The 13,215-nt window shown below is 36.9% G+C and overlaps 1 protein-coding gene across 2 annotated transcripts; it reads left to right on the top strand.

The window, feature by feature from the left end:
• The first annotated feature begins 1,212 nt into the window (after positions 1–1,212).
• prph (peripherin) lies at positions 1,213–12,263 on the top strand. Of its 2 annotated transcripts, none has more exons than XM_055160521.1 (9): positions 1,213–1,799; positions 7,684–7,744; positions 8,562–8,657; positions 9,032–9,196; positions 9,356–9,481; positions 9,878–10,098; positions 10,782–10,831; positions 10,931–11,004; positions 12,171–12,263. In XM_055160521.1, exons 1-9 carry the CDS (start codon positions 1,258–1,260, stop codon positions 12,231–12,233), a joined length of 1,398 nt encoding a protein of 465 aa, XP_055016496.1. In that variant the 5' UTR covers positions 1,213–1,257; the 3' UTR covers positions 12,234–12,263. The 2 variants fall into 2 exon arrangements, with proteins under 2 accessions (XP_055016496.1, XP_020792617.2); XM_020936958.2 differs by having other exon boundaries at positions 10,782–10,837.
• Positions 12,264–13,215: the final 952 nt, after the last annotated feature.

The following is a 13,215-nucleotide window of genomic DNA, read 5'->3' as shown; positions in this document are numbered from 1 at the left end:
TAAAGTCATAAAACTTGAATTGTGTCATGATAATATACTTCAAGGACTTCTGGATGCTATGTAGTTTGTGTATGAAAAACAGCAGCAGAGGGCGCTCTGCGTCTCACTGAAGAGTGAAGCAGTTTAAATATAGCTGTCAGTAATGGGTCAGGTACAGCATCAGCAGTTTCCAGTTGCAGTCCGGGCTAAAGACATATGCTGACAGACCACCATCCCCACTCTCATTCATTCACTGTGCCGTAATCAATATTCTGCTAACACATGCATGTCTCTGGTGTGGAGGAGGAGACAGTAACACGGGGAGGATGAGTACACTCTGATCTCAGACACATCATATAGAATTATAAGTGAAAAGATTGTGTTATAAGTTAAAATGTTGTGGATTACTGTACTAACTTACAACCCATAAAACTAATTTAATAAAACAGATAACATAAACTAATATATATATATATATATATATATATATACTCTGATCCTTAGTCAGAATTTTCCATCAAATAGTTTTCTGTCAACCTAATGCAAATGATTTGTATTTAGAAGTATCTATTGTGACACATAAAAAAATGAAAGCCGACTTTAAATAAAAATGTAAGATGACTTTAAATAAATATGTTAAGTAATTGCTTTGAGTGTTAATTATACATCCTTGTATCACGTTTAGCTATGTCTGCAATGTTCAGGTGTTATTGTAAGCCTACTACTACTAATAATAACAATACATTCCTATATATATTACAATTTACATACAAAACAAATCTCAAAGTGCTACGGTCAATCACACACAACTACATATAACATAGCGCTAACATAGGTAAAAAATAATCCAAATAGAACAATGCGGTCCTTTTCTGCCTGCCGAAAAAACTCAGTTTTCTCTCAATTGAGTTTCTAATTTCAGTATCGTGACAACACTAGTGAAAAGCGCACTGAACTGCATATTTACAGAAAAGATGCTGTATAAACAAATGTATTATTATTAAAAAAGATACAAAATCATCCATCTCTTTCTCTCTCTCTCCTCACATACATGCTGTGCTCCTCTGTTCCTCCGTGTGGGATGGGACAGTAGGGAGTGGCCAGTAGCTCATGTGTCTGCGATGGGAGGGGTGCATTGTGGGTGTGTTACGCTCCCTCTGCCCATAAAACCCCCCTCGCTGTTCTGCACATGCCCTGTTGCCTTCAGCGCATCTCCGCATCACCACCTCTTCTTCTTCTACAACTCTCCTCTGCTACTACAACCAAAACCTACCAACCATGAGCCACTCCGCCCTGCATTCTACTTCTTACCGCCGCACTTTCGGTAGCCCTCATCCCATCTCTATGTCCTCCTATTCTTCCGTATCCTCGCGAATGCCATCAGGTGGTCGCTATGGCCACTCCATGTCTCCTATGCGTTCAACTACATCCACATCCTACCACTCTCAACGCAGCTCGAGACCCCAGCAGCCCCCACGAATCTCCTATGACAAAGTTGACTTCACGCTAGCCGAAGCCATCAACCAGGATTTCCTAGCCACCAGGAGCAACGAGAAAGCCGAACTGCAAGAGCTGAATGATCGTTTCGCCAGTTTTATCGAGAAAGTGAGGTACCTGGAGCAGCAGAATGGAGCATTGACCCAAGAGCTGAATCAGTTTAAGGGGCAGGCGCAGCAGGGGCAGCCCAACCGTGCCACTGATCTGTTCCAGGAGGAGATGAGGGAGATGCGCAGGCAGATGGAAGCCATCGGGAAAGAGAGGGACCAGTATCAGATGGAGAGAGATAACCTGGCGGAAGACCTGAACCTGCTCAAGCAAAGGTGGGTAACTCACTGTCAAAAATAGATTAAAAAGTTACACATATGCTAGGTTGTTTCAGATGACATCATAACATACTATAGCCCCATGATATTTAATACACAAGGGGGCAGCTAAAATGAATATTGTCAAAAAGCTGATTTTTGCGATAATACATTGAGTTCTAGGGTTGGTCACTAATAGAAATTATACGGTGTAACATTTTTAGAATTTAATTTTGGATATTTTATAGCAAGATACAATGTTATCAATAGGAAAAACTGTCTCTTGCCCCATTTGGGAGTGTGGCATCACATTGTGTAATGGTTATTACATAAACACTAAATTTCAATTGTTATAATCTTAAAATGTGAGTCTATACAATATTATTTTGACATATTTCCAAATATAAAACTGGATTAAATTACACAAATGTATCTTAATGTGTGTATTAAGTTCAGCTAAGTAACATTTTTGACTCATTTAATGCAAATGTACAAATTACATGTTCAATTGCTTCTGAAATAGAAAAACTGAAAATGTTTTGGGGGAATTTGCTTGCTTAAAAGATGCTAGTTCACGGAATGACTCAGAAATGCAAAAACAACACAAAGTGACTTTAAATTTTTTTTATAGTGTTATTACATATTTTAACAAGTTTTTTTTTTTACTATGAAAAGTTACATAGTAGATTTGATATGATAGATACAAAAAGTAATTTAAGAGAACATGCAAGTGACCAACAAGTGTATCCCAAGAGCATTAGGAGTTTAAAGAACATGAAAGTACAGATTTTCATGTATTTTTGTGGTTTTAGTTTCAGTTTTATATTTCCATGTTTCCATGTGGATGTTGCAGTTGTAAAGATTGTGGGTGCAGTCGTGCTGTTGGGCGTGGCACCTCTGCAGACATGTCATGGGACACTGCATTGCATCATGGATCACACATGGGCCATGCATTTTTACAATGTAAATGTTAACTACACATTTACTACACAATTATTACACATGCATATACGTTATACAGTGGAACAATTCAAAGGACCATAGTTTGCAATATATTATTAGTTTAAATATTTTTGCACAGTACTAATAGTTGACTTAGTACACTTTCTTCTGTTACAATCCTTTAATAGGTCATTACTTTATTACTTACTTTTTTAAGTTAACTACATAATATAAATTAAAATAACAAGTTAACAACAATTCAACTTTACTTTTACTCATCACACTCAATTTAATTTTTTTTTTTTACAATGCATAGTTCTCGTAATCTTTATACCACACTATTATTATCTATCTACACCTTTTTAGAGCAAATACCAATATGAGCTTTCAAAGTATCAAGATTTATCCAATTATTTGCAATATCATTTTATTTTATTTTTTTTCTATAGAATGAATAGTAGCACTATAGAAGCATTAACTCGCTAAAAGGAAACTGAAATACTAACAGTTTAAGCCCTCTAGCTGTTTGCCTATAGTGGTACAGATTTGGATGGACCACAGATATTGATGTTTAACTCTGATCTAATGGAGGCAGGACAGAGACAGAGACAGAGACAGAGAGAGCAGACTGGGTGGGGCAGATGTGGGTGGGGCAGTTTACGGGAGGAAAGAGGAGGAGGAGGTGGTGGTTCATCACATTTACACCAACACACGCCCACTTTTAGTCCTAGTTTAGACCTGGTTAAGACCTGGTTTTAGGCCTGGGTCAGATTTGATTTGTGTCAGGCTTTTCTTTAGCTTCAATTCAATTTATTTTCATATAGCCCAGTATTATATCATCAGATTTGAACAAAAAAAAGGGTTTGAACTGTGGCGCTGTCCTTGGTCCTGTTTGAATCCTGGTTTAGACCAAGTTTAGTCCTAGTTTAGGTCTGGGTTTAATTGTATTTAATTAATCCTGGTGTAGTTCTAATCCTGATTTAAACCTTGTTTAGTTCCTAGCTCCTAGTTCAGATCTGGTTTAGTCCTAGTTTAATTCTGATTTATTCCTTGCCGGTTTTAGTCTTGGTTTAGTCCTTGTTCTGTCATGGTTCAGTTCTGATTCAGCCCTGGATTTAATTCTGGTTTTAGTTCTGGCTTTAGCCCTGTTTAGGTCCTGGTTTAGTCCTTGTTCCATCCTGGTTCAGTTCTGATTCAACCCGTCTGGTTTTAGTTCTGGTTTAGTCCAGTTTAGGTTCTGGTTTAGTCCTGGGTCAGTCCTGGTTCAGTCCTGGTTTAGCTCTAGTTCAGCCCTGGTTTAGACCAAGCTTAGTCCTTCTGTAGTCCTGATTCAGTCCTGGTTTAGTCCTTGTTCTGTCTTGGTTCTGTTCTGATTCAGTCCTTCTGGTTTTAGTTCTGATTTAGTCCTGTTTAGGTCCTGGTTTTGTCCTGATTCAGCCTTGGTTTAGACCTTGCTTAGTCCTGGTTTAGTCCTGGTTCAGTCTTGGTTTAGTCCTGGTTTAGTGTGTGTCCAGAGCTCTGGGGGTGTTGGGTGTCAGTGTGGTCAGAGGAAAATCAATGGTCTTTGGTGACTCCATTAGGTGTGGGTTTCATTGTAGCTCTGAGCTTTAGGGGCCAGGGCAGACTGACTATTACAGAAAAACTACAGGGAGGTGCCATAAAACATGAATTAAGAATGAGGTTATTAAAGGTACACTGGGTAACATTTATGCCACCTGCTTGTCTCCATGGAGATGTTATTGCTTTGCCTGGAATGTTCCACAGTCATTTAACTGATCTAATTTGCAGGTTATTCAATTACAGGTGTTTGAAATGAAAAATATGTAATTTCCGCAACTCTGACCTGTCCTATGCTGTCATCTGCTTGTTTCCAAGGAGATACGTTTAATAATGTACTCTGAAACATTAGGGATAATCCAATAACATCTCCATGGAGACAAGCAGTTGACAATCCACAAGGAAAGTTACAAAGTACAGGATTTAACCATCTGAACCAGGATTTAACTGGAACCCAATTTTTAGATTATTCCAGGAACTATGTCTGAATGAAACTATGACTTAAGCAAGTCAAGAGAACCTGAACTACAATTTTATACTTAACCAGGGTTGCAACTAAAATGTGTGGCTAAATCAGAACTAAACTAAAACTTGAGTTGAGTTTAATGTTTGATTTGGCATGGACATGGTTAATCTTAATCTGGACTAAACCAGATTTGATCCATGGCCAAACCAGAACAAAATCAGGACAAAACCGAGACTAAATCAGGACTATACTAAGTCTAAATCAGGTATCAACCCAAACTAAACCAGAACTAAACCAGCACTAAAATTCTTGGACTAAACCAGTACTAAAATAACTAAACCAGGACCAATCCAGGATTAAACCAGAACTAAACCAGCACTAAAATTCTTGGACTAAACCAGTAATAAAATAACTAATCCAGGATTAATTAAAATACTTGAACTAAACCAGAACTAAACAAGGACTGGAATACTTACAGTAAACCAGGACTCAATACTAGGTCTAAACCAGGACCAAACTAGGACCAAACCAATCCAATCAAACCAGATCTAAACCAGGATGAGACAGCGATTTCGTGATCTCAGTGCAGAAATTAATAAATGAAGAATGAGGTAACTAGAGAGCACTGGTGTAATCTGGTTATAAAGAAGGATGGATGCACAGGGTCAAAGCATTTAGCCTTGGAAACAGAGAGGGACAATTAATAATGCCTAAACATAAGGAATCATTAATCTTTCGTACAATTCTATTAGCCTGTAGGGCCCAGGATTGTTAGATTCCCAAAGCATCAATGTATAACAACTATAAATATTCCACCAAATATGTTCATTTTTTTCATTAATAAATACAGATTATGTACAGATAACTTTGTTGCTTGTGCATAGAGCTGAGTATAGAGTTTCTTAGTATCTGCATTGAGTTTGAAAATTTGTATCATAACAACACTACAATAGCAATTTTTCTAGATTAGCCCATCACAATTCAATATATTTTATCGTCCATCTTACATTATGTTCTTGGAAATGTGAAGCAACATTCAGCTGATTGCCTTTACCAATAAAGAACTAGTGTATGAATATGGGCATAGTTCCAAAGCTAAATGACTTGCCATTTATCATAGCATTAGCTTGTCTTTTGTTGCATATTACATTCTTATCTGATTCTTCAAAATTAAAAATAGAAACAAAATGGATGCCGCTCCTTTATTCCAGTATGAAATGATAAAATGACTTGACGTGCAGTGTTCTCTCTAAAAGCTTTTAAATGATTTGGGACGAGGACCTGATTGAAAGCACCTCATGTTTTGACCCCACTGACCCACAGTACAATGACATTAGCCAAGTGTAGCATCTGCCGCTCCCCCTGGACTCTCTCCAACCCCCGAATTAACAAGATTGATCCTGAAAGCTTTTAGCCAGCTGTGCCCCAGTGCATCCTGGGAAATCAGAAACCGAGTCTAATTCTATTAATACGACTATATAATTTTATATTTTATTCATAATTTTTGAGGTGTGTGGTTTTATATTTGAAAGCTAAATTAACCTAAGACTGAACCCCTTTTTAACAAGGACTAAACCTGGTCAAAAGGTTTATTATGAATCTGAATGTTCCATTTAAAAGATGATCACTGACTTAAACTAGGACTTATTTAACTAGTTAAACAGATTTGAAACCAGGAACAACAAAGGTCTTGATTTCACCAAAACTAAACTTTAACCAATCAACTACTGGACAAAAAAATAGTATTATACAATGACTAAATGGGACAATACTTACAGTACTACAATTACTACTAATAATGCATTCAATCTATTTAGCATTTTTTGGACGATTTATATTACCTTATTAACTCACTCCTTGGTGCTGGCAAAACACTCTTGTAGCCACAGCTGCCCTGGGGTAAACTGACAGAGGTGAGGCTGCCAATCTGCTCCATTGGCCCCTTCAACCACCACCAAGGCTAATGCACACACACATTTATACTGAGCGATATGAGTGAAGTGTCAACAACACTGTGGTTGTTGTTGTTGTCGTTACTGACATTAACAGCAGTCTCTCATCAAAGTACTAACCAGACCAGCCCTGCTTAGCTTAAGAGATGTGACATTGTCAATATGATTTAGTCGTGTACTGAATCAAGTCTAAAAACTAACTTACAGTAATTAAACCAAGACTAAAATCATCCTTAGATGGTTTAGTCTTTAATAACGCAAATTTCAGGATAAGGTTGACAAAACTATTGAAAATCAGATACTAACTGATTCTTAAAAATAATATCAAAACTAGATACTCATTTGGACATAATTTCAGCTTTCCAGTTTTCCTGAACAGTGTTAGTATACATTTGAGCTCATGGTAACATAAAGAAAGTGCTATTGTTAGTTATTAAAACAAATCTGGTACAATATCTTTTTTCCCTCCTCCAGGTTTTAATGGGCCCATATTACTTTATAACGTTGTTTCCTCAAAACAGAAATACCTATTGTGTATTGCTTCATTCACACGTTTAACACAAACATCCTGCATATTTAGTCCTCTCAAACAGAAAATACTTTGTTCCACCTTATGATGTCATGTGGTAATACAGGAAATGCTCCACTATCTTTTTAAACTCCATACACCTTCACTAGAATTATTTGGATCATTTCAGCCCTGGAACTGCCAGTCACTACTGAACTAAAGGTAAAAAGAGCTGTTAACTTGAAAACTACCACTACATGACATTACAAGGTGGAATAGAACATTTTAAGCTTGGAAGATGTAGCCAGACTAATAATAAAGCATTACTTAAACATGTGTGAATGAAACAAAACACAACTTCAGGTCTGTTTTTGATTAAGTAAAAACATTTAAACATAGCTAAAAGTTCATAAGAGTCCATTTTGTGTAATAAAGGACCTAAACATTAAAAAATATGTTTGTGCTTTGTCTTGTTAGACTGGATGAGGAGACCCAGAAAAGGGCGGATGCAGAGAATAACCTGGTTGCATTCCGTAAGGTAAATATTGAACAGTCATTTACATTGATCAATACGCCCTCAGCTCAAGTGACACAGAGGTATGGCAGAGGGCAGGGGAGAAAAAGGGCGTGACATTTTGGTGACAAATGACATGTAAATAATAAATGAAAGCGCCAAATGAGTTCTATGTCTTTGGGGTATTTTAAGGCTTCGTCTGACAGAAAATTGTAGATGAGCCTATTATAAATGAAGCCTAAAAGATTAAAATGACCAAAATGTCTAAGACCAATTGAAAGTGGAGAGAATTTGTATTCTACCAGTTTTACTTCAATCATTTTCTTGCATGTTAATATTTGAGCTGTAAGTTGAGTTCTAAATCTATTATCAAAGCTAGCTGGTCATTTAAACTGAAAAAAGACAAATATGACACAGTTTTGAAGTCTGAAGTAGTATTGTGACTAACTAGCTAAAGTATCAGGCAATCTAATGTATTCTTATTCTAATATTAAAATTACTGGGGTACATGAAGTTTGGACTGGTTGGGTTTGTATTCAAAGTACATTTCAAAAGATTTAAAGTATAAGAAACACTAAACTTAAACTATAGTCGAATGACTAGTGACTTTGGTTCAATCCAGGCTGGAACAGTATGTGAATAAATTGTCTTTAAGCACATAGATAGCTCATTTTGGATTGTTTAAAATAAAAGAGATAAAGGGCATTTGATGGGTTTATGTATGTGTAAAATAATAGAATATATATTAGTATATAAATATATACTTTGTTGAGTATACTATAACATGTAAATTATAAAATCATATATAAAACATGAAGTGAAACATACTTTATGCTTTCAGGATGTGGACGATGCCACTTTATCTCGTCTGGAGCTGGAGAGGAAGATCGAGTCTTTGATGGACGAGATTGAATTCCTCAAGAAACTCCATGATGAGGTCAGGAAAAAACTGCAAACTTCAAATATGTTATTATCAGTTGGTGGTTTATGGTCATCACAGAAAGCTAAATATATGATATACTAAATATATATGATTTGGGTCTAAATTCTTTGAAGGTAAGTACAGAGCACTGGGTGGAGATAGAGAGTGGACAAAAACTGAAAATTTCTGAGCACTCAAGTCTCAAATGCAGCACCATACAGGTGCTTCCTCATGTTGTCAAACATAAACACCAAGGACCACCATTTTAACATAGTTGAAAGTGCATTAATGTCAACTTTACCTCATATGCCTCCTTTAAAGAAACTGTTCAGCATGTGACAAAAACCTCCATAAATACTAAACTTTCTGTCCATTGTCTGTTGCCATAGGAGATCCAGGACGTGCAGGTGAGCGTGCAGACCCATCAGCTGAAGATGGAGGTGGAGAGCACAAACCGTCCTGACCTGACCGGAGCTCTGCGTGACATCAGGGCTCAGTACGAGAACATTGCCATGAAGAACATGCAGGAGTCTGAGGAGTGGTACAAGTCCAAGGTATGAGAAAGACCACAAGAACACACAACAGTTAAGAAAAAAACATTTATTTGTCCAACAATAAGAACAAACATCAAAGTACAAGAAGAGCAGTAGACCATTAATTAAATTAATGTACTATATTATTTACATCCATGTATTTTGTGTTTCCTTTTGCAGTTTGCAGATCTAACTGAGTCTGCCAAACGTAACACTGACGCTCTGAGGCAGGCCAAACAGGAGGCTAATGAGTCCAGGAGGCAGATTCAGTCCCTCAACTGTGAGATCGATGCTCTCAAGAACACGGTAACAATTATACTACTACAGTACTTATACTACGGCCATTAGTTCCACTACTACTGTTACTGATTCTACTACTACTGCTACAAATACTCTTAGTAGCAATACAACTACTGTCACACCTATTACAGACACTAATACTACTACTGCTGCAACAACTGCTATACTAGTACATGTGCTACTACTTCTACCTCAACAGACTGCTGCTGCAAAAAAAAAACAACAACACTCAAACTTGTACTTTAATTGCAATTAGTGAAGTTTGGTTTAAACTGTTACTGCTACTGTTGCTACTATGACTGTTACTGCTACAACATTTACCACATACTGTATACGTGGTGCTGTATAAATTAAGCTTATATTATTACTACAAGACTCACTTAAGTTTCCTGTTGATTTCAGAACGAGGCTCTGCTGCGTCAGATGCGAGAGATGGAGGACCAGTTTGGCAACGAGATCACAAACTACCAGGACAATGTGTCTCGTCTGGAGGAGGAGATCCGACACCTGAAGGAGGAGATGGCCCGACATCTGCGCGAGTACCAGGACCTGCTCAATGTCAAGATGGCCCTGGACATCGAGATCGCCACCTACAGGAAGCTGCTGGAAGGAGAGGAGAGCAGGTCAGCAACAGTATAATGGAATGATATGATTTCAGATGGAGGGCCTATAGGAGACTACCGTGCATAACTACGGTATATGCAAAGTTCACTGTTTTTGAAAAAAAGAATTTAAAGGCACTGTGCGGGATTTTTACTGTCTTAAAAATGTAAAAACAGAACTAAAAATGGCTTGCAGAGGTCCATTTATTCCTTGCTTACCTCGTGCATCCTAATTATTCACATATGAGTTTATAATCACCTCCTGAAAACTGAACAATAAAGCACTTTTTAATTAGAAGCAGAGAGTACCCATGGACATATTTTGACCTCAAGAGCTGCTTACACAATATGTCTGAAATGGGGAAGGACAAATACCCAAATACATTAAGGTTACAGAACCTTAACTGATAATCTACATCTGTGAGACTGTCATATTAATCTTTCGGCATGAAGTCATTTCAACTGTAAATAATTTAGCATGTATGTGGAATATTATCATCACTTTTTCATTTTATAGCAAGAAAAATCACAGAAAAAATAAATAAACTTTGAACAATTTTTTTCATGTTGATAAGGCCAGTAATTATAGAGACATTAACCATAAACCAGATCCAAACTGCATTCTAAAAAGAAAACACTACCACCAAATTTTGCTCTCAATGTAACGTCAACAGAATTATGCATTTTCATGATCTCGTTTACAGGATTACTATTCCCATCGGTATGGGCATGACTAACCATCTTGGAGACCGTGGTAAGTGTTAAAACAAAGCACTGGCTCTAGCAATGCTTCATGATAGTTAGTTAATCCGTTTCATTCATATATATTTATGTATTCCCCTGTGTGTTTCAGACTATGAGCAGACTCCCAGGGATCAGGGCAAGAAGCCGGTGGTCATCAAGACTGTGGAGACCCGTGATGGAGAGGTACGTTTAGAAAAGAGACTAAAACAAGCAAGAAAAGGGACAAGATTGTTTTGGAAAATGCCAGGGTAGATATAAATGTATTATTATTATTTAGAGGGTCAGCCACCTGCTTGTATCCATGGAGATGTTATTGCTTTGCCTAGAATGCTCCACAGTATGGCATTAGGCTTATCTACCTCCACGGAGACAAGCAGGTGACGTCACCAGACCAAGGTACTGGTGAGATCTTTGGAGAGGCAACCCCATACACAGTAAGCATGCATGTTTTGTGGAATTTTTCAGCAATAAAAATACCTGTACTTGAATGAATGCAAGATATATATGCTTAATGCCACACTGTGAAACATTCTACGCAGGTGTTTTTATTCAACATAGATCGGAGCAAAAAATATAATAAATTACATCTCAGTCTATGCCTATGTGTTATATATATGTTTATACAGGAGCATTGTGCATTTGGCTTTTTCTTGGTACATTTTATTTTGGTCAAAGGTTTTCTTTGAATGCACAGATTTCTTTTTGATTACGTTTTAGTTGGTTCTTTAAAACTGTAAATCAGAATCAGTTTTATTCCCATTGTCAGTGAACAAAACTAGGAACTTGCTTTGGTGTTCTGGTGCAACATAAAACAAATACAAATAATAATATAAGCTATGATAAAGTTAACATAAGGCCATGCATTGAAATAAGGTCAAACAGACTTTGATATATGAATACAAAATATACAATATGGGCAGGACAAACTATCAGAGCAAGTAGGTTAATAACAGTGTATTAAAGTGACAGTAACTTGTGTTTTAAAGTACACAGAGCAAAGGTGTCCAAACTATTGCCAAATGCCGCACTCAGAATAACTATTGTTGGCCGACTTTTTTTCTGCAAATGTTTGAAATTTCAGCTATTATGAAAGAAATAACAATCAATTTGATGTGGTACAGACAGAATATAACTATTCCTAGACTTATCAAAGATGTGGTAGCTCTGTCAAACCTCAAATTTAACATTCTTGCCCCGCACCTGTGGCCCTTAGCTCCATATACTGTTTCAAAATGTGGCCCTTTGTGAAAAAAGTTTGGACACTACTGTTATATTGTTATATAGTGTTCATGAGTCCAAATGAATAATTGAATACAAAATAAAGTGCATTATATGATGTTTTTCTGCAGGTTGTAAAGGAGTCCAGGACAGAGAAGGACTCTCGCCGTGGCAAGGATGAAAACGACGATTAGACCAACCAATACCAGGAAGCCAGTGCCATGCAAGAATAAAAAATAAAACATTAAAAAAATATTGAAAACTAACTCCTGATTCCTCTCTGCTGACTGTCTCTCTGCAGTATAGATGCTGTTGAATGAATCTTTAGAAAAAGATGTCCACCTCGGTGCTAACCACGCCACTTTTTGCCACATATTGTCTGCTAATCTGTGGAGCTATGCTAACTGTTCTAACTTACCACTAGAGGCCTTGTTTTACAGTGCAATCCACCTTTATAGCCATATTTGCAATGATCTGTCTCAGCGTACTAACAAAAACACCAGACACTGCCCTTTTCCTTAATGCAATGTAGACGATTAATGTTAGCTTGTATTGTTTTGGAAGCTTCGCAGTCCTCTGATTGAATTACCAAAGACATGGGTAATGTTAGTATAATAGGAGTAGATGTAACACACAGAAATGACGAGAAAAAGCTTTTGCTGAACGTGCTTTCGCGACGCTGTGTGTAACTGGCACGGTTTGATGAATGACAATGTAGTGCTAATAAAATCAAACAAATGAGTAAAAGTGTCTGTGTCCATTATTGAATTAGACCAACTACTATAAAAAAGTACACAAAGTTTTACAGGCTTCAAAGAGGGTTATAAATCAAGATGGAGAGTTTTACAATGAAATAAAGAGTGATGCATCAGTGTGTCTAGACATGATGCAAAATGTGTACTTTCTAAAAACACACTTGGCTCTGTATCTAAAATGAAATATTGATTATAGAATTTAATATGCATCGCTCTACCTCAATTAGTATATGCTGTGACAGAATACTTAAAAAGTAGTCAGTTAGTATTAATAGTATTTAAAAGTGGTAATAATAATTTGATTCATACAAACAATAATATTTCTTCTGTGATCAATGTACAGAAGCAACCACATACATTTTGAAACTATGTCATGAACAGGGGTGGGTTCATCTAAGTTTTTCTTCTTCCCACTCCTTTT

The sequence above is a fragment of the Boleophthalmus pectinirostris genome, unplaced genomic scaffold, assembly GCF_026225935.1.
Source record: "Boleophthalmus pectinirostris isolate CB_2022bp ecotype Guang Dong unplaced genomic scaffold, ASM2622593v1 HiC_scaffold_3, whole genome shotgun sequence".
In the NCBI taxonomy this organism is placed as follows: Eukaryota; Metazoa; Chordata; class Actinopteri; order Gobiiformes; family Gobiidae; genus Boleophthalmus; species Boleophthalmus pectinirostris.
This window is presented reverse-complemented; position numbering and strand designations above follow the sequence as displayed.